Raw genomic sequence first — 24,972 nt, 5'->3', positions numbered from 1 at the left:
ATTAAATGTGAAAGGATTAAGCTCATTCCGTGTAGTTCCTAGGGCGGAAAAAAGGTGGAGCAGCTGTCTGAACCAGTGAATTCCTCGTCTCTGAAAATGTTCCAGCACAAAGTGAATAAACACCCTTGGGGCTGATCCAGTACTGGGAGGGGGCGAGTGGAAGACTCACAGGATCCTTTTCAGTTCCGGAGGTCTATGAAGTAAAAAGTGGAAGAAGTTTTGGGAGGAATAGAGACGGAGGGGGACATCATTTAAAAGTAAGTTTGGGCACTCATACCAATTCTCATACTTACTACTTTGTCATATGCTACCCAGTGGTTACAAACAGTAAAATGAAGTAAAAGTGCAGTACTAAGTATTTAAAAATAGGCATTCAAATATTTTTCCAAATGCATGTTTTCAGCATTACCTCCAGGTAAAATATACCAGAACAACCAATTCATTTCTAAAAGGAAAATTGCATACCAGTTTTCCTATCCCAATTTTCCTATTCCTATAAGAAATGAAAGACACAACGAGTTTTGTCAATAAAACTTTAGGAATATCTGCACATGTACATTTACATTCAAGTTGATAACACTGGTGGTTTCATTTCAATACAAATTATGCTAGAGAACTGACGTTTCAGACATGGTCATATATATGCTATTTGAATTCCTTTATCTTGATACAGATCTTGATTGTGAATCTCTTGATGATAGATGTGCAGCTAATTTGTCCCGAAACTCATGAAGATAATTGTATTGCTGAAAAAAGTAAAGATACATTGGAATACACTGTAGAAAACTAGTTATCAGTGTGGGCACAATATTAGCAGGTATCGGGAATAAAAAAAAAAAATACTTGCTAAGCACAATTCTACATCTTTTTGGGTAAGGAAGCATTTGCATCATGGGGAAGTTTTATCTTTTAGTAAAGCCATATAGTGTGAAAAACTATTGTTCTACAAGTCTCTAAAAATCAGAAGGTGAAATGAAATGTAGATGGATATGTTTTAAGTCTAAAATCCTTTCTCTCTTTACTTACAGGACCAAATAAGATTAAAACAGTACATAATGGCATTATTTTTGCTAACATTTTTCCCCCCGGTAAGAAGGACAGAGCACTTTCTGTAGCAAGTAACTGGTATATTTAACAAAATCCATTTCTCAATTTATAGAAGCCCTAGTCTTCTGCTTTTTTGTGATGACATAATGCACTAGGGATAATTTTCATAGACAATATTTTTTAAAAACAAACTATTGCTAATCTCAGCAGATAAGCAAAATAAAAGCTTTAAATAATTTATTTGGAGTTTTAATAGCTTCCCAAAAGATATTCTTACTCTGCCAATCATCTCATTTCATATCCTTATTGAGATGTGGACACTGCATTGCTAACACCAGCAAGCCTGTTTGCCACAGAATGCTGAGGTGATAAACTGAGTCTGTAGTAATGTGGACTTAATTATCCGCAATGTTAAAGATGTAAAACATATGGATATTCATATATACATCTGGCCATGGCCATGTATTTTGTTTTCAAGAGAAGAGAGGCGAACTTTTTGGATTTGAAGCATCATTTTTTTTTTTTTTGAGACAGGGTCTCACTTTGTCGCCCAGGCTGGAGTGCAGTGGTGTGATCTCGGTTCACTGCAATCTCTGCCTCCCAGGTTCAAGCGATTCTTGTGCCTCAGGCTCCCAAGTAGCTGGGACTACAGGCACACACAACCACCCTGGCTAATTTTTGTATTTTTAGTAGGGACAAGGTTTCGTTATGTTGGCCAGGCTGGTCTCCAACTCCTGGCCTTAAGTGATCCACCCAGCTCAGCCTCCCAAAGTGCTAGGATATAGGCATGAGCCACCGCGCCTGGCCGCATCGTTTGATTTTAACATAAAGAGAGTTGTCTGTTTCAGACCTGTACAGTGGAGTGGATCCTGTATGGATTGTCCCGTTAATGACCTTATTTAAGCCCTAAGAATCAGGTTGCTTGGTGAATTTATCAGTAATTATGATAATTCACTGTTAATGACACTGGATTAGACCTCCAACCCTGGGAAGATGGGCTCTCAAGTCTAGGGAGCTGCCTAACGGCCAGGATTCTTTGGTGCCCACTCCTCTGATGAGCGGATTCTAATGCTGAGAGGGCACGCTTCTGAAAAGAAGGCACATTAGCTTTACAGATCTACAAAATGAAGTGAAATCTGCAGAATCTTTTCAGTAACATGATTAATGCAATATCCTTGGCATTGCTAGTGCAGTGTTTTGAAGTGTTAGGGGAATGTACATGTGGAAGATGTCCCCAGTTATCTACTGCAAAGGATAATTAGCACTGCTTTCCATTTTTTGTATTATAGTCATTCATCTGTCTTTATTAAATGTTTTGGTGATATAACAGGATCTTCCATAGATTTTTTTTGGTCAAGAATCTACCCAAGAACGTACCAAGTTTGTATTAATAATAACCATCTCATTGTTCTAGGTGACAGGATCCATTCCCAAAACGGACTGGGGCAAAAACTGAGAAGTAGGTAGATCCCGGAAAAGTAAACCAGGAAGTTCAAATTTTCATTATCTTGTTTGAAATCCTGTGTGCTTTTTTAGACTACCTGGATTATATTTACGTGTAAATTTTTAAAAACTAAAAGCATAAGCAAGTGGTATTTGAATAACAGAGTGCTTTGGATTTTCATTTCACTGCCCTTTTTGATTTTCATATGTAACCTTTTGGTTACACATGAATCTGTATTTGTAACAACGACCCCAACCACAACCAAGCAAGCACCGCCCACCTCCTCACCTTGATGGTCTGTATTGCCCCGGATCCTCTTAGGTCTCGCAGGCTGTCTATGGCTTGCTGTGGTGATATTGTGTCAGACAGGTATAGTAGGAGACAAGCAGCTACTAATGGAACATGACAGAAAAATAATATGTTATTAAATAACTAGTGACAGGGTAGAGCATTTTATATTTAATAAGACTTCTGTTGATACAGAAGACTGGTGTAATTGTTCCAAATGAATTAAAAGACTGAGACTTTTAGTGTGTGTTTTTCACAGTTAAATTATGATCTTAAATGACCGTATGGTTGAATTAAAGTTTAACACTGGCTTCATTCTTTCATCCATTTAAAGTGTTCATCCATTCAGTGATTTAGTATATTTACAGATATGTGCAACCATCACCACAGTCAATTTTAAAGCACTTCATCACCTTAGAAAGAAGTGTACCCTTTTGCTGTCATCCTCTATTCCCCATCAACCCCTGCCATAGGCAACCACTAGTGTACTTTGTCTCTGTAGATCTGCCTATTCTGAGCAATCACATAAACGGAAACATACAATATTTTTTTGTGTGTGTCTGACTTCTCTTAGCATAATGTGTTCAGGGTTCATACATACTGTAGCATATGTCTGTATTTAATTCCTTTTTATGATCAAATAATATTCCATTGTATGGATATGCCACATTGTGTTTATCCGTTCGTCAACTGATGGACATTTAGGCTGTTTCCATTTTTTGGCTATTATGATTAATGCTGCTATAAACATTTGTATACAAGTCTTTGGGTATATACTTTGGAGTGAAATTGCTGGGTCATATGTTAATGTTTACTTGCTTGAGGAACTACTGCTAGACTATTTTCCAAAGCAGCTGCACCATTTTACATCCCCACCAACAGTGTATGAGGGTTCGAATTTCTCTACATCCTTGCCAATACTTGTTATTTTTCATGTTTTTTATAATACCCTTCCTAATTGGTGTCAAGTGGTATCCACTGTGGTTCTGATTTGCATTTCCTGATGACTAATGACGTTGAGCATCTTTTCATGTGCTTATTGACTATATGTGTATCTTGCATGTAGAAAGGTTTATTCGGATACTTTGCCCATTTTTCAATTATGTTGTTTGTTTATTATTGTTATTATTATTTTTTCTTTTGAGAGAGAGGATCTCACTTTGTCATCTAGGCTGGAGTGCAGTGGTGTAAACTCGGTTCACTGGTGCCTTGACCTCCTGGGCCCAGGCAGTCCTCCAGCCTCAGCCCCACAAGGAGCTGGGACTACAGGCACGCACCACTATGCCTGGCTAATTTTTGTATTTCTTGTAGAGATGGTGTTTCACCATGTTGCTCATGCTGTTCTCAAACTCCTAAACTCAGGTGATCTTTCTGCCTTGGCCTCCCAAAGTGCTGAGATTACAGGCATGAGCCACGACGCCCGGCCTATCTTTATTACTGAGTTGTAAGAGTTCTTTTAATATTCTGGATACAAATCCCTTATCAAATATATAGATTGCAAATATTTTTTCCCATTCTGTGGGCAGTCTTGTCATTTTGATAGTATTCTTTGAAACACAAAAGCTTTCAATTTTGATATCATCCAACACTAAAAAAATAACTACTACTCCAGTGTGGCATTTCATGAACTCTTTTTGTTTTTCCTAGTACATTAAAAAAATTTTTAAATTAACATATAGTAATTAACTTTGGTATTCATAAATAGTTACCCATGGAAACTATTTGGAAGTTACTCTATTATAACACCTCCACAGGAAGAACATCAAAAAATGTTAAAAAATAAGAATGCAGGTGTTAAGACTTGTAAATGATGTTTTGCCAGAATCCTCCAGAACAATGCTGAAAATACCTCCCACTCCCACCCAAGCTTTCCAGGGAACACCATGTTTAGGGCCTTAAGTAATCCTTTGAGTCTTAGCAAACTTATATTTTGGTTGGTTCCATTTTAATACAAAATGAACATATGGTCTGGAAACAGAAGTTTGTCTATTTTGTGGTTAAAAAAATAATAGAAATATATTTCTTACCAAGACAAGATCTCCCAAGTCCTCCATAGCAGCTGAAAGGGAAATACAGTTTTGAAGTTTGTACACTTCATTCCATCCCTAGTTACAACTAAAGACTTGCTCTTTCTGCCTTCTATTTACAACTCTAATGTCTAGCACAGTGCCTTGCACACGAAGATTAATAAATATTTTTGATTTAATCAACTGAGAGCAAGGTGTGCTTATTTCTTTGTTGGGAGGAATTCTGAACACCTCTAAGCGTCAAGATAGGCAGAGTCTTCTTATTGACCTCTTTAGGCTCCAAGATCCACATCTGAGAAATGGAGTATGTTACCAATAGATAGAAATCAGACTTTTACCAACTGTCACTTTGATTATTCCTCTGTCTAAACAAAATCTGAGTGGTTACTGGACAAATGCCATGTAGATAATAACTGTTCATGTATCTAAAGGAGTCCAGAGATAGGGTATCACCGAAGTCTGGAGCATGGGCTCTGGAGCACCACTGCCTGGGCTTCAGTCCTGGCTCTGCCACTTATTAGATGTGTAAAGCTAAGCAAGTTATTTAATCTCTCTGGGACTCAGCCTTTTCACCTTTAAAATGGTGATAGCAATAGTATGTACATCAGAGTGAGGATTAAATGAGGCTCACAAATGAGTGAGCATTTGCCAAGGACTTAGAACACAGCTTTGCGCAGAGTAAGAAGTAAATGAACATTAGCTGCTGTTATCTAGCACTGTAAAGAAATTAGCAGTTTTGTATAACTGGATTTTCCAGAAAAATGGAGATTAATCCTCAGTAGCAAAACTATTCATTTAAGTCATTTTCAAAGATCCTAAAAAATGTACTACATGCTTCCTAATGTACTTAGAGGGTATACTGAGCCTAATTTAGTGTGGATGACTTATCGTTATGGACATCAATTACTGTATTGTATTGTATTGTAGGTAAAGCTGTAGATATATATTTTGCTTTAGGATGTGAAATAGAGGACTGAATAGGTACTGACCCCTAGTCTTACTCATGAACTTGCTTTCCACAAAGTGTTCCAGACATAGGCCTGTTTCAGAGATCTGGATCTACCATATAAAGGTAGAGGCTGGGCATGATGGCTCAGGCCTGTAATCCCAGCACTTTGGGAGGCCAAGGTGGGAGGACTGCTTGAGTCCAGTAGTTTAAGACCAGCTTTGGCAATAAAGTGAGACCCTGTCTCTACAAAAAGAAAAAAAAAAGGCTGGCACGGTGTCGCACACCTGAAGTCCTAGCTACTCGGGAGCCTGAGGTGGGAGGATCGCTTGAGCCCGGCAGTTCAAGGCTACAGTGAGCTATGACAGTGCCACTGCACTCCAGCCTGGGTGACAGAGAGAGACAGCTGCCTTACTAAAAAAAAAAAAAAAAAAAGATCAGGTTAGAACACTTCAGTGTCTTTTTGCAAGATTAATACTATTTTATACCTTTTGCTATTTTCATCTTTTTTCTTCTATTTGATGAATTCCTACTCATCTTTTAAAACCTCAAATTTCATTTCCTAAAATGCCTTTGTGCTCCTACAGAAAGGATCATTCTCCTGTGTGCTGCCTCTCCTGTCTTATTGCAGTTAAATGGTAGTGTTAGTTATAGGTTCCTCGAAGGTGGGGACTATGCCTCCTTTGGCAGTCTCGGCGTGTGGTACATGGTAGGTGTTACTGGTTGAATTATGTCCCCCCAAAAGACATGCTGAAGTCCTTATCCTGTACCTGTGAGTGGGACCTTATTCAGAATTTGAGTCTTTGCAGGTATATTCAAGTTAAGACGAATTAGAGCAGGCCCTCATCCTAGATGACTAGTGTCCTTACACAAGGACAACACCATGCAAAGACACAGACATCCGAGGAAGCGTGTGATGACAGAGGCAGACTGGAGGGATTCGGCTGCAAGCCAAGGCCTGCCATGGATTGACGGCCACCACCAGAAGCTAGGAAGAGGCATGGAAGGACTCTCCTCAGTCTCAGGGGGCATGGCTCTGCTCTCATCTTAATTTTGGACTTACATCCTCTAGAAATGGGAAAGAAGAAATTTCTGTTGTTTTCACCTACCTGGTTTGTGGTATTTTGTTACAATAGCCCCAAGAAACTACAAAATACAGTAGGCAAGCAGTGTTGTTCACTAATTTTATAAAGGGCTGCAAATGTCCAGGCAGAACCAGTGAGACAGCACTGGCAGACAACAGGACAGTGAAAAAGGTTTACCAGATCCTGTTGCTGAAGGATAAGCTCTATAGCTGTCTAGAAGTGTGGGTCCTCAAAGATGGCAGAATGGATAGAAAATAAACTAGTCACTGTAGGACACCTTCGAAAGCTCTAGGACAATGAAAAATGCCAGTTGTCAGATGCTTTATTTTATGGGAGACTGAAACATTCAGCATATGCAAAGTCACCCATCTACTGTCTATCCTGTTTGTACTCTGCACAAACATCAGAGCATTTGGGTTGCCAGAACCAGCTAGAGTAGAATTTGTTAAGCTTCACTTCACTAAACAGAGCTAGTTTGATTTCTGGAAACTTTTCAGTAGAGGCTGCTTTCAAAAATTTATTTGAAAAAAAAAAAATCTCAAAATGGTTTGAAAAATAGGGCCCTATGTTGGAAAATATTTTCCCCCAGCTACATTTAACTGTCTAATACTATTTTACCTATATGTATCAGAAACTTTCACATCAACAACTGGATCTATTTGAAATTTAGCTTTTATAATTAGTACTGGTTAAGTGACTATGCTTTTTCCATAGAGGAAGATGGGAAACAATAGGATGTAGAACGGCTTCTAGTTCTTTACTGCATATTCTGCAAATTATATTTCTCTGTATGTCAGAGTTCAGTTTGGCCACAAACAGGTGTGTGTCCCCAAAGACCCTCGTACTAGTTGGTTTGCCTTCAGAACTGACAGTGTTGGCATGAGGCCCCTGGGCTATAGGTTTAAGAGGAGAACTTGGCTGGGCTTGTCCTATGACTAGGTGCCCTGAGAACCTCATGGCTATTTGATATAATTTCTACACTTCTAGCTCAAAGCAATGCCCTTAAGGAACTTGGGGCTTTTGAGGTCGTGAACTATTTAATACCCTACCTTATTCCAGAAAGGATTAAGCAGGTTATTAGAATATGAAATATACATTATGCACAGCAAAGGCCAGTTTCCTCCCCATGGCTGGCTCTCTGTTGCTTTGTGTGTTTTACTTCTGGCAGAGCATCTCTTGTTTTTTATCCACATCGCCCCTTTGAATCTTTGCCATGCTACTATCTACTGCCCATTGTCACTCTCTCCGGCCTTCCTCCAAGCTGCTTTTCTTTCCTCCTCATTTTGTCCCCTTTCCTTAACCCATCTTCTTTTGTTTTAAACTTTCACACCAGCAGCTTGCGTTTTTATAGCCACTGACACACAATAAGAGGCCCTCTTTCAATCTGTTAGCAGAGTCATATCATCAAATGTAATTTTCAAGTCATATTTTTAGGATTGCTTATTACTTAGAGGTAACTTTTTTGGTAGCTAATTTTGAAAAAATCAACTTTCTTTATTCTTTTTTTTTTTTTTTTTTTTTTTATTTTCAGATGGGGTCTCCCTGTCACCCAGGCTGGAGTGCAGTACTGTCATCTTGGCTCACTGCAACCTCTGTCTCCCAGGCTCAAGCAGTTCCCCCACCTCATCCTCCTGAGTAGCTGGGACTACAGGCACGTACCACCATGCCTGGCATGTTCTTTTGTATATTTTTTGCAGAGATGGGGTTTTGCCATGTTGCCCAGGCTGGTCTTGAACTCCTGAGCTCAAGTGAGCCACCCACCACAGTCTCCCAAAATACTGGGATTACAGGCGCGAGCCACTGCACCTGGCCAAAAAATTGATTTTCTTGCTATTGAAAGCAACTAAGCAATTGAAAAGCTAATAAGTGAGGCAGTGATGGTGAGGAGGGGAAAGGAGGGTCCCAAAATTGCAACTAAAGGTCTAAGACTAAAGGAAAGAAATAAAAAAAAAAAAGCTTGTAACCTTGTTCTAATAATTTCCAAATCTACTCATTTATTGTCCCTACTCTTGAAAAGTAATAACAGCACATATTTGACTACTTACCCTGTACCAGACATTGTGCCAGTGCTTTTCTAGTACTTTTTAATCCTTACAACAATGAAATAGGTAATAACTGAATAGGGCTACCATAATTCCAGAAATCATTTTGACTGAGACATTTCTCACGTAGTGTATGGAGAAAAGAAGAACGTACTGTATTAAGGTTTTTCGGTAATTTTTAAGGCAGATTGTAAGCTCTTCCATTATTTCACAGCAGCTGGCTATGTCAGGAGTCCCTCCATCTGCGATTGGGTGATGATGGGTGATAATTCCACATTGCTGGTAGAGATCCAGAAGGTTTGGGACTCTATATTTTGACAGTTCCCCTCTGGTGCAGAAAACAAATACGTCTTGTATACCACAGCTCTTTAGTTCTTCTGCCAATAGACCAGGATACACAGACACACACACATAGAAAACATCACACATTTAAATACCATCAAGAGGGAGAATATGAAGTTAAGTTTCTTAAGCCAAACTAATACCAAATGACAATCTATAAATCTGAAGTGCCTATTGATATGTCTGAATCAAAAGGTGTCTAGGATTAAACCTCATATTACAAGTCAAAATGCCTTTTACTGAATTTCAAAATAATTCAATTGCTGTTCTTGCAAAAAAATTTTTTTTGCAATGAATACTGCTTTAAAATAACCCCCCCTCTTTTTTTTTTTTTTTCTTTTTGAGATGGAGTCTTGCTCTGTCGCCAGGCCGGAGTGCAATGGCACGATCTCAGCTCACTGCAACCTCTGCCTCCCAGGTTCAAGTGATTCTCCTGCCTCAGCCTCTCAAGTAGCTGGGATTACAATCATGTGTCACCATGCCCAGCTAATTTTGTATTTTTAGTAGAGATGGGGTTTCACCATGTTGGTCAGGCTGGTCTTGAACTCCCGACCTCAGGTGATCTGCCTGCCTCTGCCTCCCAAAGTGCTGGGATTACAGGCATGAGCCACCATGCCTGGCATAAAATAACTCTTAAAACACTTTAAATTGAGTAGCAAATATGGTTGATTTTGTGAGAAAAAGTAAAAAAGTGCTATCAATTAAGGTATGATAGATCTATGTTCAATTAAGGATGATAGCACTTTTTTTCTTTTTCTCACAAAATCAACCATGTCTGCTACTTCATCACTTAGCTGTCTGCTTGACTCTGAGTATTGTATATAAAATCTCCAGCATGGCCATGGTGTCAGAGTGCTAGTATTCTCCCTCATATCTGCACTGTAACACATCCTTGTGTATTTAATTTTATAGACTAGGTCGCCAGTAAATAAAACATTACCTGTATTAAACTTCTGTGACCTAGCTGTTCTCATTATAATGATATGAATACTATAGGCATTCTATACACTAGGACTTCTTTATGGCAATATTAACTATTGAGCATTTGGTTTAAAATAAATAACTCTGGATGATCTAAGTGCTCCCAACTCCAGCCCTCTCCCTGTCCCTTAAATCCAAGGACATGTAGCTATTTAAGTACAAAGTACCTTCTCATGAACTAATCCCTGAGATGTACAGTACTATACATCTATTTGCCTTTTGTACACATTTGGTAATTTTTATTATCCAGCGATTTTCCAACTTTCTGAGAAAGGGCTAAGAAAGTATCTCAGGAACTGCTGCAGGGAGATTCTAGGTCTCCAATCAAACATATTGACCTGTTTTATGTACTGGATTCCATTTAAGATTTCATTGCAGAAAACAAAAAGTTTTTTGAAAAAAATTGGAAACTGTTTTTATAGAAAATGCTAAATGAATATGACATTCCAAAATGTACAAGACTGACTTTGAACCAATGATTTAAATTACATATATTTTGCTTATGACCTAAATGTTCCCCAAATAGAAATTTCCTAGCATGGTGGGTGTGTCTAAAGCAGAAAAGTTTTATAAATACTACAAGGGTCAACTATCTATTACTGTCTTTAAGTCTTTTTTTGGTAGGTAAGGAATCCTTTTTGTTTTTTTTGAGGCAGGGTCTTGCTCTGCCACCAGGTTGGAGTGCAGTAATGCAATCTCAGCTCATTGCACTCCAGCCTGGGTGACAGAGCAAGACCTTGTGATCTCGGCACCATCTCAGCTCACTGCAGCTTTGACCTCCTGGGCTCAAGTGATCCTCCCATCTCAGCCTCCCAAGTTGCTGGGACTACAAGCACGCGCCATCATGCCCAGTTAATTTTTGTATTTTTTGCAGAGACAGGGTTTTGCCTTGTTGCCCAGGCTGGTCTCGAACTCCTGAGCTCAAGCGATCAACCCGCCTCGGCCTACCAAAATGCTGGGATTACAGGTGTGAACCACTGCACCTGACCAGGAATAAATTTTTAAAAGTACATTAGCAAACTGATGTTCTAGAATAACCACGAAAAGTTTTTAAGATTCAGAAAATCTATACTGGTTAGAATCAAGCAATATATACATTTTAATTTGCCATACTATAAGGATATTGGTAGGACTAGTAGGTTTGAGACATTCCAGGCCAATCAGAATAAAATCTTTTGAAAATCCACATTTGTTAGTATCATGCAATATGTAAATTCCAAATTGGGGCAGATTATGAGGATTATTAGACTTGTGGCTATAATGGTATGAACATCCTTGAGCATGCAACAACCAGTTCCCATTCTGTCTTTTCCATCTAGATGCTGGCTCTCAAAATTTTCCATCCAGGATTCACAATTTCACTGCTAACTTGGAGTTCCCAGCTCATGTTTAATTTCTACTACCACAGTCAAGTCTGCAAGGAACAGTAAAGACCTGGGGGGAGCAATATGTCAGTTTTCTATTTGCATACTTTTTTTCATGCCAACTTCTACATTCTAACCTCAAATGTAGTTTATATGTATAATATAACTACAACAATCAGTGAAAAGCAACTCCATGGTTAGGTAAATGATGGTCTTCACAAATACCTCTTTACATATCAGAATAAGTCTATAGTTTGGAACTTCACACAATATTGAAAACTTATTGCTATATTAAAAATAAACTGATTTGTTCTTTTTGACAGAGAGATTTTCAATGCTATTTATTTAAAAAACCCATGAGTGTGGTTGCGTGATATTACACCTACCTGTATCTTTTTGGACATTTCTTCTAACATCTTTAAATTTACAACCTATAAGTAATAATAAAGCAAGTAAAAAAGTCAGTTTTTCGTCATATGTAACAGGTATGTTTAAACACTTATATAGCTACTTTATAAATTCATTTCACATAATCATTTATATGTTTCAATTATATTTTGAATATGAATTTCAATTTCTTATATTTCTAGGAATATAATTACAGGGATTCATCCTAATCAAGGATTCTGTATTCTGTGTTTCTTCTGTAACAAGTACCTGGTTGTAGTCCTCAGCCTCATTTGTACTCCAGGCTTTAAGCTTTATTAAGATTGGCAAAGTACAAGTGTAGGGCTGTGACTGCAGATCTGGAAGGGCTGAAAGGTAAATCTATGTTCCTTTAACTATAGTCCACCATGAGGGCTTCGCAAAGTGTGTTCCCCAGTGCTGATGGTCTGTGAAATTTACTTATTGCCCAGTATAGAGAATGATGTGTTAGTTGACCAAATACTTGTTCTAAATATATTGTTGGCACAGATGTGGTGAAAAGGGAACACTTTTACACTGCTGGTGGAAATGTAAACTAGTACAACCACTATGGAAAACAGTGTGGAGATGCCTTAAAGAACTAAAAGTAGAACTACCATTTGACCAGCAATCCTACAACTAGGTATATACCCAGAGGAAAAGAAGTCATTATATGAAAAAGACACTTGCACACACATGTTTACAGCAACATAATTTCCAACTGCAAAAATGTAAAACCAGCCCAAATGCCCATCAATTAATGAGTAGATAAAGAAAATGTGGGATTCCCGGGCAAGATGGCTGAATAGGAACAGCTCTGGTCTGCAGCTCCCAGCAAGACCAATGCAGAAAGAAGACGGGTGATTTCTGCATTTCCAACTGAGTGGTACTTGGAATGCCAGCAAGACAGAACCATTCACTCCCCTGGAAAGGGGGCTGAAGCCAGGGAGCTGAGTGGTCTTGCTCTGTGGATCCCACCCCCAACGGAGCCCAACAAGCTAAGATCCACTGGCTTGAAATTCTCACTGCCAGCACAGCAGTCTGAAGTCAACCTGGGATGTTCCAGCTTGGTGGGGGGAGGGGCATCCACCATTATTGAGGCTTGAGTGGGCAGTTTTCCCCTCACAGTGTAAACAAAGCCAGTCGGAAGTTTGAACTGGGTGCGGAACCCACCACAGTGTGGAAAAGCCACGGGAGCCAGACTGCCTCTCTAGATTCCTCCACTTTGGGCAGGGCATCTCTGAAAGAAAGGCAGCAGCTCCAGTCAGGGGCTTATAGATAAACTCCCTTCTCCCTAGGAGAGAGCACCTGGCAGAAGGGATGGCTGTGGGCATAGCTTCAGCAGACTTAAACATTTCTGCCTGCTGGCTCCGAAGAGAGCAACAGATCTCCCAGCACAGTGCTCGAGCTTTGCTAACGGACAGACTGCCTCCTCAAGTGGGTCCCTGAACCCCATGCCTCCTAACGGGGAGACACCTCCCAGCAGGGGTCGACAGACACTTTGTACAGGAGAGCTCCAGCTGGCATCCGGCAGGTGCCCCTCTGGGACTAAACTTCCAGAGGAAGGAGCAGGCAGCAATCTTTGCTGTTCTGCAGCCTCCACTGGTGATACCCAGGAAAACAGGGTCTGGAGTGGACCTCGAGCAAACTCCAGCAGACCTGCAGAAGAGGGGCCTGACTGTTACAAGGAAAACTAACAAACAGAAAGCAACAGCATCAACATCAACGAAAAGGACGCCCACGCAGAAACCCCCATTCAAAAGTCACCAACATCAAAGACCAAACGTAGATAAATCCGTGAAGATGAGGAAAAACCAGAGCAAAAAGGCTGAAAATTCCAAAAACCAGAACACCTCTTCTCCTCCAAAGGATCACAACTCCTCGCCAGCAAGGGAACAAAACTGGACAGAGAATGAGTTTGATGAACTGACAGAAGTAGGCTCCAGAAGGTGGGTAATAACAAACTCCTCCAAGTTAAAGGAGCATGTTCTAACCCAATGCAAGGAAACTAAGAAACTTGATAAAAGGTTAGAGGAACTGCTAACTATGATAACCAGTTTAGAGAAGAACATAAATGACCTGATGGAGCTGAAAAACACAGCAGGAGAACTTCGTGATACATACACAAGTATCAATAGCTGAACCGATCAAGCAGAAGAAAGGATATCAGAGATTGGAGACCAACTTAATGAAATAAAGTGTGAAGACAAAATTAGAGAAAAAAGAATTAAAAGGAATGAACAAGGCCTCCAAAAATATGGGACTATGTGAATCAACCAAACCTATGTTTGACTGGTGTACCTGAAAGTGATGGGGAGAATGGAACCAAGTTGGAAAACACACTTCAGGATATTATCCAGGAGAACTTATCCAACCTAGAAAGACAGGCCAACATTCAAATTCGGGAAATACAGAGAACACCACAAAGATACTCCACGAGAAGAGCAACCCCAACACACATAATCATCAGATTCACCAAGATTGAAATGAAGGAAAAAAATGTTAAGAGCAGCCAGAGAGAAAGGTTAGGTTACCCACAAAAGGAAGCCCATCAGATTAACAGCAGATCTCTCTGCAGAAACCCTACAAGCCAGAAGAGAGTGGGGGCCAATATTCAACATTCTTAAAGAAAATAATTTTCAACCCAGAATTTCATATCCAGCCAAACTAAGCTTCCTAAGTGAAGGAGAAATAAAATCCTTTACAGACAAGCACATGCTGAGGGATTTTGTCCCCACCAGGCCTGCCTTACAAGAGCTCCTGAAGGAAGCGCTAAACCTGGAAAGGAACAACTGGTATGAGCCACTGCAAAAACATACAAAAATGCAAAGACCATCAACGCTATGAAGAAACTGCATCAACTAATGGGCAAAATAACCAGCTAGCATCATAATGACAGGATCAAATTCACACATAACAATGTTGACCTTAAATGTAAATGGGCTAAATGCCCCAATTAAAAGACACAGACTGGCAAATTGGATAGAATCAAGACCCATTGGTGTGCTGTATTCAGGAAACCCATCTCACGTGCAGAGACACACATAGGCTCAAAATAAAGGGATGGAGAAATATTTACCAAACAAATGGAAAGCAAAAAAAAAGCAAGGGTTGCAATCCTAGTTTCTGATAAAACAGACTTTAAACCAACAAAGATAAAAAAAGAAAAAGAAGGGGATTACATAATGATAAAGGGATCAATGCAAAAGAAGAGCTAACTATCCTAAATACATATGCACCCAACATAAAAGCACCCAGGTTCATAAAGCAAGTTCTTAGAGACCTACAAAGAGACTTAGACTCCCACACAGTAATAGTGGGAGACTTTAACACCCCACTGTCAATATTAGACAGATCAGCGAGACAGAAAATTAACAAGGATATCCAGAACTTGAACTCAGCTCTGGACCAAGCAGACCTAATTGACATCTACAGAACTCTCCACCCCAAATCATCAGAATATACATTCTTCTCAGCACCACATCGCACTTATTCTAAAATTGACCACATAATTGGAAGCAAAACACTACTCAGCAAATGCAAAAGAACAGAAATCATAACAAACAGTCCCTCAGACCACAGTGCAATCAAATTAGAATTCAGGATTAAAAAACTCACTCAAAACTGCACAGCTACATGGAAACTGAACAACCTGCCCCTGACTACTGGGTAAATTAAGGCAGAAAAAAAGAAGTTATTTGAAACCAATGAGAACAGAGACACAATGTACCAGAATCTGCAGTGTTTAGAGGGAAATTTATAGCACTAAATGCCCACATGAGAAAGCGGGAAAGATCTAAAATTGACACCCTAACATCACAATTGAAAGAACTAGAGAAGCAAGAGCAAACAAATTCAAAAGCTAGCAGAAGACAAGAAATAACTAAGATCAAGCCGGGTGCGGTGGCTCATGCCTATACTCCCAGCGCCTTGGGAGGCCAAGGCGGGTGGATCACGAGGTCAGGAGATCGAGACCATCCTGGCTAACACGGTGAAACCCCGTCTCTACTAAAAATACAAAAAAATTAGCTGGGTGTGGTGGTGGGTGCCTGTAGTCCCAGCTACTAGGGAGGCTGACACAGGAGAATGGCATGAACCCGGGAGGTGGAGCTTGCAGTGAGCCGAGATTGTGCCATTGCACTGTAGCCTGGGCGACAGAGCGAGACTCTGTCTCAAGAAAAAAAAAGAGCTAACTAAGATCAGAGCAGAACTGAAGGAGATAGAGACATAAAAAGCCATTCAAAAAATCAATGAATCTAGGAGCTGTTTTTTTTGAAATGATTAACAAGATAGACCACTAGCCGGACTAATAAAGAAAAGAGAGAAGAATCAAATAGACACAATAAAAAATGATAAAGGGGATATCACCACTGATCCCACAGAAATACAAACTACCATCAGAGAATACTATAAACACCTCTACAAAAATAAACTAGAAATCTAGAAGAAATGGATAAATTCCTGGACACATACACCCTCCCAAGACTAAACCAGGAAGAAGTCGAATCCGTGAATAGACCAATAACAAGTTCTGAAATTGAGGCAGTAATTAATAGCCTACCAACCAAAAAAAGCCCAGGACTAGATGGATTCACAGCTGAATTCTACCAGAGGTGCAAAGAGGAGCTGGTACCATTCCTTCTGAAACTATTCCAAACAATAGAAAAAGAGGGAATCCTCCCTAACTCATTTTATGAGGCCAGCATCATCCTGATACCAAAACCTGGCAGAGACATAACAAAAAGGAAAATTTCAGGTCAATATCCTTGATGAACATCGATGCGAAAATCCTCAGTAAAATACTGGCAAACTGAATCCAGCAGCACATTAAAAAGCTTATCCACCACGATCAAGTCAGCTTCATCCCTGGGACGCAAGGTTGGTTCAACATATGCAAATCATTAAATGTAATCCATCACATAAACAGAATCAGTGACAAAAACCACATGATTATCTCAGTAGATCTGGAAAAGGCCTTTGATAAAATTCAACACCCCTTCATGCTAAAAACACTCAATAAACTAGGTATTGATGGAACGTATCTGAAAATAATAAGAGCTATTTATGACAAACCCACAGCCAATATCATACTGAATGGGCAAAAGCTGGAAGCATTCCCTTTGAAAACCGTCATAAGACAAGAATGCCCTCTCTCACCACTCCTATTTAACAAAGTATTGGAAGTTCTGGCCAGGGGAATCAGGCAAGAGAAAGAAATAAAGAGTATTCAAATAGGAAGAGAGGAAGTCAAATTGTCTCTTTTTACAGATGACATGATTGTGTATTTAGAAACCTCATTGTCTCAGCCCAAAGCTGATAAGCAACTTCAGCAAAGTCTCAGGATACAAAATCAATGTGCAAAAATCACAAGCATTCCTATACACCAATAACAGACAAACGGAGAGCCAAATCATGAGTGAACTCCCATTCACAATTGCTACAAAGATAATAGAATACCTAGGAGTAAAACTTACAAGGTATGTGAAGGATTTCTTTAAGGAGAACTACAAACCACTGCTCAAGGAAATAAGAGAGAACACAAACAAATGGGAAAACATTCCATGCTCATGGATAGGAAGAATCAATATCATGAAAATGGCCATACTGCCCAAAGTAATTTATAGATTCAATGCTATCCCCATCAAGCTACCATTGACTTTCTTCACAGAATTAGAAAAAACTACTTTAAATTTCATATGGAACAAAAAAAGAGCCCATATAGCCAAGACAATCCTAAGTAAAAAGAACAATGCTGGAGGCATCACGCTACCTGACTTCAAACTATACTACAAGGCTATAGTAATGAAAACAGCACGGTACACATGCCAAAACAGATATATAGACCAATAGAACAGAACAGAGGCCTCAGAAATAACACCATACATCTATAACCATCTGATCTTTGACAAAACTGACAAAAACAAGCAATTAGGAAAGGATTCCCTATTTAATAAATGGTGTTGGGAAAACTGGCTAGCCATATGTAGAAAACTGAAAGTGGACCCCTTCCTTACACCTCACACACAAATTAACTTAGGATGGATTAAAGACTTAAACCTAAGACCTAAAACTCTAAAAACTGTAGAAGAAAACCTAGGCAATACCATTCAGGACATAGGCATGGGCAAAGACTTCATGACTAAAACACCAAAGGCAATTGCAACAAAAGCCAAAATTGACAAATGGGATTTAATTAAACTAAAGAGCTTCTGCACAGCAAAATAAACTATCATCAGAGTGAATAGGCAACCTACAGAATGGGAGAAAATTTTTGCCGTCTATCCATCTGACAAAGGTCTAACATCCAGAATCTACAAGGAACTTAAACAAATTTACAAGAAAAAAACAAACATCCCCATCAAAAAGTGGGGTTGTAAAGTATAATAAAAAAAGAAAATGTGAGATATACATACACACACACACACACACACGCACACACATGCCATGGAATACTACTCAGCCATGAAAAGGAACAAAATGGCATTCACAGCAACCCGGGTGGAACTGGAGACTATTATTCTTTTTTTTTTTTTTTTTTTGAGACAGAGTCTCGCTCTGTTGCCAGGCTGGAGTGCAGTGGTGCGATCTCGGCTCACTGCAACCCCTGCCTCCTGTCAAAGCAATTCTCCTACCTCAGCCTCCCAAGTAGCTGGGACTATAGGCACGTGTCACCATGCCCAGCTAATTTTTGTATTTTTAGTAGAGACGGGGTTTCACCATGTTGTCCAGGATAGTCTCGATCTTCTGACCTCGTGATCTGCCCACCTCGGCCTCCCAAAGTGCTGGGATTACGGGTGTGAGTGACTGCACCCGGTCACTGGAGACTATTATTCTAAGTGAAGTAACTCAGGAATGGAAAACCAAACATCGTATGTTCTCACTCATAAACAGGAGGTAAACTTTGAGGACACAAAGGCATAAGAATGATACATTGGACTTCGGGGGCTGGTGGGGACAGGTGGAAGGGGGATGAAGGATAAAAGACTTCACATTGGGTACATTGTATACTGCTCTGGTGATGGGTGCACCAAAATTTCAGAAATTGCCACTAAAGAACTTATTCATGTAACCAAACACCACCTGTCCCCCCAAAAGCTACTGCAATAAAAATATATTTAAAAATATATACATATTGATAGGAAGCCCATTATTGTGTTACCCACCTGGAAGAGCACATAAACCGAGAAACTGAGAACAATTCACTCGTGACAAAGGTAGCCTGAAAAGAAGAAAAATTTATCATGTTTAGTTAAGTTTTTAAAAAGTTATAAATGGAAATTCAGTTTAATCAATATGGGTGCTTGCCACCAAATAAAGTTGTGTTAAAGTTTTACAGTAGTCACAAAGTAAGAATTCACAGTTAAGTATCAATATGTTGGTCACAAAAAAAAACATAGACAAAGTTTTAAAACAGGGACTTATTTGCTTTGTTATTATTTAAGTCTTAAAAATGACAAGTTAGGCTGGGTGCAGTGGCTCATGCCTATGATCCCAGCACTTAGAGAGGCCAAGGCAGGCAGGCTGTTTGAGTCCAGGAGTTCAAGACCAGCCTGGGCAACATGGTGAAATCCTGTCTCTACAAAAAACAAGAAAACAAAAAACCAAGTTAATTTAAATTTACCTTAAAGATAATAATGCCTAGATTGCCAACCGGTAGTATACGGTGTACTTATGTTATCCTGTGGTATATTACCTGAGATAATTTGCATTAGTGATTTAGGAAAATGAATTGGAAAATGACTATCGGACAATTTTCTCCCCAGCATTTTATTCTACATTACTGTTTTAAGATTTTTTTAATAGAGCTTCCTTAACAGATATAATTTCATATGATGAAAACCACAGGTTTTTGGTTAAAAAGAAATAATGTGAAGAAATCATATTCCCACTTTGCAGTACTCAGGGACAGAGGCTCACCTTGTCTGCATGTCAGAAGATGATTTAAAGGAAAACAGGAGGCATCATCTAAATACCACCTGACTTTGAAAATTAGATGAATTTTTGTGTTTAAATGGGAGTTTTAAGTGGAAATGGAAAGTAATGCTATTTGATAGCAGGACAAAAGACCTTTAGGACACTCTTTCTCTTCTGACAGTAGGGATAGTGCTTTCTTAAGAAGAGAGACTATTATATTTGCAGTGATGAGAGAAAGCATTTGATTGCTCATTGTAAAGAATCTGGTATAACCATAAGTCACTTGCCAAGATTAAAAGGCTGATTTTATGTAGAAACTTTTTGTTATTGCATTGATGTGGCTTTTATCTTAAACAGAGTCTGTTGATAGATGCATTACTGTGACATTACTTCTAAGTATTACCTAGGATTTGATTTAATGAGAAATGATTAAATATCTCATCTCATATTTGGTATATTATTCTTTTGTCATAAAAGAATAAGTAGATTTTGATACTAAATGGGAGATCATTTCAATCCTACCTCTATTTCCTACTTACTTCCTTCTACTAAGTTAGTAGAAGGGCCAAAAACAAAAAAAAGGGTCTTATTCTATATTATAAATAGTAAATGAATCATGGAGTTAGAATGTATAAAGACGGGCCAAAAAAAAAAAAAGGGTCTTATTCTGTATTATAGATAGTAAATGAATCATGGAGTTAGAAGATCCTTTAATGATTAGAATTATATAATCAGACGGGGATAAGCCCTTAACATTTTCAATATGTGAACTATATTCTACTAAGATTATGATGTAACTAAATTTACATTTATGATGTAGATTGTGATTTTAGCTCATCATTGATCAGAAATGCTAACATACCATGATATATGAATTGGAGTCTGTTCATCTTCAATAGGCTCTTCATCTGATGAGTCAAACTCACTTGTTTGTATTGAACTGGGCTTCAAAAGAAATGTTATGTTAAATAACTGTAAAGAATTTTTTTGTAGTTTTAGGATAGCTAATCCTTGTCTAAACACACACTGAATTCATATTTGCAATGTATTCAGCCATCAATCCAGAATATCAACGAGATCAGCAATATTAATAATAAATGACTGCTATTTACCTTCCTATTAATAATTATAGCACTGCATAGTGGAAAGAGAGTTGGATTGGGAACCAAGAAATCTGGCTTCTGATCTTGGTTCTGCCACTTACTGTATACTCTCTGACAAGCCACTTCAGTTGATTCTGGATCTCGATTTTCCTCAACTATAAAGTGAGGAGATTTATTCATTCACAAATATTTCTTGGCCACCTTCATTTGCCAAGCACTGGAGATGCAAAAGATCCATAAGATAAATAGCCTGCCTTCAGTATGGCTGGAGAGACAGATGTGTGCATAGATTACAGAAGAAAGGTATTATATAAGTGCTGAAATGGAAGCAGAACTATACACTGTGGAACAGAGAAGAGAGTGACCACGTAGGTAGCTGGAGAAGGCTTCACAGAGGAAACGCTTTAGCTGGGTTTTGAAGGAAGAGCAGGTTTTAAAGAAGATAGGAAAGGGAGGGTGCGGTGGCTCATGCCTGTAAATCTCAGCACTCTGGGAGGCGAAGGTGGGCAGGTCACCTGAGGTCAGGAGTTTGAGACCAGCCTGGCTAACATGGCAAAACCTGGCTCTACCAAAAATACAAAAATTAACCAGGCGTGGTGGCACATGCCTGTAATCCCAGCTACTCGGGAGGCTGAGGCAGGAGAACCCCTGGAACCCAGGAGGCAGAGGTTGCAGTGAGCCAGGAACACACCACTGCACTCCAGCCTGGCTGACAGGGCATGACTCTGCCAAAAAAAAAAAAAAAAAAAAAAGGAAGAAAAAAGAAAGGAAAGAAGTTAAGCCAAGGGCTTGTGTATTGAGGAACTGTGATATCAAAATAGAGATGGAGTAGAGGAGATGAAGAAGTAGTTTTGCCCACCCCTTTTCTCAAAAAACATCCCCACATGGCCTAGTAGTTTGGTGGGGGTGGTGTAGGTGAAATAACCTGCCTCCAACTTTATGAATCACTAGACTAGAGAGATTGAGATAGACTTCGTATGCTGATCTAAGCAGTTGGAACTTAATCCTGCAGCATTTTGACATGGAAGACTTCTACACTCCTTGTTGAAATTTTAAGGAATCAAAAGAAAAAGAAAAACAAAAACAAAACAGAACAAAACCCATACCCTTTTCTCACTCCCTAGTTGAAACCAATTGAAAGATAAGGAAATGGAGTTTTATTATTGTATATCAAATGGAGTATGCAGCTTAAAGCTGTTGCCACGTGGGCTTGCCCCTTGTTCACCCCAGAATTAGACAAATGTATCCACCCAGTCACAGGGGCCATGGACAGTCTGGGGCTCCTGTGTGCCAGAGAGTGGACCAGAAAGCACCTTCTGCAGGCAGGCAGGTAGATCCCAAGAAAGAAGGAAAGAAAAAGTTGAGATACTGGTGTTCAGTTCCTTCCAAACTCGGGGATCAGATAACTTAATGGGGACAGGTGGAGAAAGAGGCCAGGAGTGAAGGACAGCTGATGTCCCTCCACATGGCAACATGGGGATTAGCAATTGTAACCACCTAATGCCCTTTCTAGCTCTGAAGCTGTATTCTACAACGGTCTTGGTACTAGAAGATCACAGGACGGCTAATTTAGGCTACGGATTTTTTTTTTCTTTCTTTTATCTTGAGATAGGGTTTTGCTCTGTCGCCCAGGCTGGAGGGCAGTGGCGTGATATCAGCTCACTGCAACCTCTGCCTCTTGGGTTCAAGCTATTCGCGTGGCTCAGCCTCCCGAGTAGCTGGGACTACAGGCGTGCACTACCACGCTCAGCTAATGTTTGTATTTTTAGTAGAGACGGGGTTTCACCGTGTTGGCTAGGCTTGTCTCCAACCCTTGGCCTCAAGTGATCCGCCCGCCTTGGCGTCCCAAAGTGTTGGGATTACAGGCGCGAGCCACCACCCGGACCTAGGCTATGGATTTCTGTTGCTTTGGCTCTATCTGAAGTATTATAATCAACTGCACCCAAAGGAAAGACTTCCAGTAGGTTGTCAAGCCGGGCAGTAGGAAATATGGGTTAGGTGGGGGATCTTCAGATCCTTGCCTGCATCTGTTTTTTCTTTAAAGCAACTTTGATGATTCATATTTCAAATTTGTGTGGCCCATTCACCAGGTTTATTAATCCTAACAGAGCTGGACGTTTCTGCTTCCCCAGGCCCTGTGATTCTGAACGTCACGGGAAAAGAGCAGCATTGCCAGGTGGCCCTGGGGCATGGTGACAGCGGTGGTGTCGCCCACAAGCCGCGGCGTGGCATTCGTACTCAAGGTTTCGCCAGGCCCTGTGGGCGCAGGCAGCGCCCGGCCACCCTTCGGGGCTGGGGTATCGCGCCCACTCATCGCTGACACTCAAGCTCCTCGGTTCGGTTTCCTCGGTACAACGAGGCTCGGCCCTCTTTGGCTGGGCGGTTGGGAGGCTTATGAGACCCCGCAGGGGACAGGTGACAGCCCACAGCAGGTGCACAGCGAATGTCCGTCTTTCCTTCGTCGGCCACCGACCCTGCTCCTTCGTCTCTCGTGCCCGTGCGGGGCAGAGTCACCTCCCCGACCCGCAGAACGGTTACGGCGCAAGTCGCACTGCTACCAGGCTAGGGCTGCCCTCCGACCCAGGATCGGGTCCCCGGGACCGCTTGCGTCCCTGCCGCCTCGCTCCTCCAAGCCCCAGCACGTCCGACTCACCGGCTTCATCGCTGGCCGCCCCACGTCGAGACCAGTGCCGACTCCCTCTGCAGCGCCGGCGACTCACCGGTGCTCCGGCCGAGCCCGCGCCCCGCAGCTTAGCTCACTGGTTCGTCCTTCTGTGAGGTGGGCGCGGCGTCTTCCAGCAACCAATCAGATCCGCTTCTGGTTTCTTACTCCGCCTTTGGGTGTCCGAAGACTCGGCCTCTAATCGCTGATTGGTTCCTAGAAGACCTTTGAAAGACGCGCGGGAGGCGGGCCCTGTGGGCCGTTGATTGGCTGGGAGGGCGCCCTCCTCCCGCCAGTTGGGAGAGTGCAGGGGGCGGAGGCGGGGCGGAAGAGTCAGAAGGCGGCCCTAGCGCTTGGGGGACGCTGGAAAGCTTTGCTTTCTGATGGCAGGATGTCAGCGTGGTCCATACGGTTGGGAGGTGATTTTTTTTTTTTTTTTTGAGACGGAGTTCGCTTTTGTTGCCCAGGCTGGAGTACGCTTTTGTTGCCCAGGCTGGAGTACAATGGCGCGATCTCGGCTCACCGCCACCTCCGCCTCCCGGATTCAAGCGAGTCTCCGCCTCACCCTCCCGAATAGCTGGGATTACAAGGATGTGCCACCAAGCCTGACTAATTTTTGTATTTTTTGTAGAGACGGGGTTTCTCCATGTTGGTCAGGCTGGTCTCGAACCCGGGTTGGGAGTTTCTGTGTTTGTGACGGAGGTCTTACTATATTGCCCAGGCTGGCCTCAAACTCCTGGCCTCAAGCAATCCTCCCGCCTTAGCCTCCCTTGTAGCGGCTATGGTAGGGAGTTTTTGTTTCTTTAAGTTGTATTTTTATTTTTTTTATTTTTTAAGGGCTCGGGGAAGCACTGTATTGGATCGTCACATAAAAAACACATCACATAGACTTTGTAATTATATCTAGACATACAAATACTAGGGAAAAAACTAAAAATTTAGAGTATAAACATATTTTATATGCTTGAAGTTTTCTTTATCATTCCAGAAACTAGACAAGTTACAGTGTAGATCAATATTCCTGTCCCCCAAATATGAATTGAATTATATTGTGTGAAAGGGAAATTATAAAATGCCAGGTAAGATAGGTCTAAGGGCCAGTGTGTCTACATAATTAGCTGTAATCTTTTAAAAATGTGTTTGAGTATTTCTCCCCCTTCTCCAGTCCCCATTTAACTAGCCATGGGAAAGGAAGTCGCCTGGAGCAGATCTGAGAAAAATATGCAGAAATTTCAAACGCTGATTCATGTTGTGAAAGCCAATGGGTATAGAGCTATTAGAAGGAATTCCTTAGTAAAGAAGGTACCACAGTTTGATTTAGA

At 40.6% G+C, this 24,972-nt stretch overlaps 1 protein-coding gene across 1 annotated transcript; it reads right to left on the bottom strand.

Annotated features, from left to right (window-relative positions):
• Positions 1 to 519: 519 nt before the first annotated feature.
• On the bottom strand, positions 520 to 23,830 carry CDKN3 (cyclin dependent kinase inhibitor 3). Its single transcript, XM_004055192.5, has 8 exons — positions 23,642 to 23,830; positions 20,748 to 20,830; positions 19,135 to 19,190; positions 11,953 to 11,997; positions 9,034 to 9,256; positions 4,807 to 4,838; positions 2,780 to 2,883; positions 520 to 746 (listed from the first exon to the last, which is right to left on the bottom strand). The coding sequence occupies exons 1-8, from the start codon at positions 23,648 to 23,650 to the stop codon at positions 660 to 662; spliced, it is 639 nt and encodes a 212-aa protein (XP_004055240.1). The 5' UTR covers positions 23,651 to 23,830; the 3' UTR covers positions 520 to 659.
• Between the last annotated feature and the right edge of the window lie 1,142 nt (positions 23,831 to 24,972).

This window comes from Gorilla gorilla, chromosome 15 (genome assembly GCF_029281585.2).
Source record: "Gorilla gorilla gorilla isolate KB3781 chromosome 15, NHGRI_mGorGor1-v2.1_pri, whole genome shotgun sequence".
Lineage (NCBI taxonomy): Eukaryota > Metazoa > Chordata > Mammalia > Primates > Hominidae > Gorilla > Gorilla gorilla.
The sequence above is the reverse complement of the archived record's forward strand: the minus strand, read 5'-3'. Positions and strand labels throughout refer to the sequence as shown.

Coding starts and splice junctions, on each gene's coding strand:
- CDKN3 (XM_004055192.5), bottom strand. Junction 2,884..4,806: donor ACTTGGGAGATCTTGTCTTG/GTAAGAAATATA, acceptor ATGTTCCATTAG/TAGCTGCTTGTCTCCTACTA. Junction 747..2,779: donor GGGCAATACAGACCATCAAG/GTGAGGAGGTGG, acceptor TACTTTTTTCAG/CAATACAATTATCTTCATGA.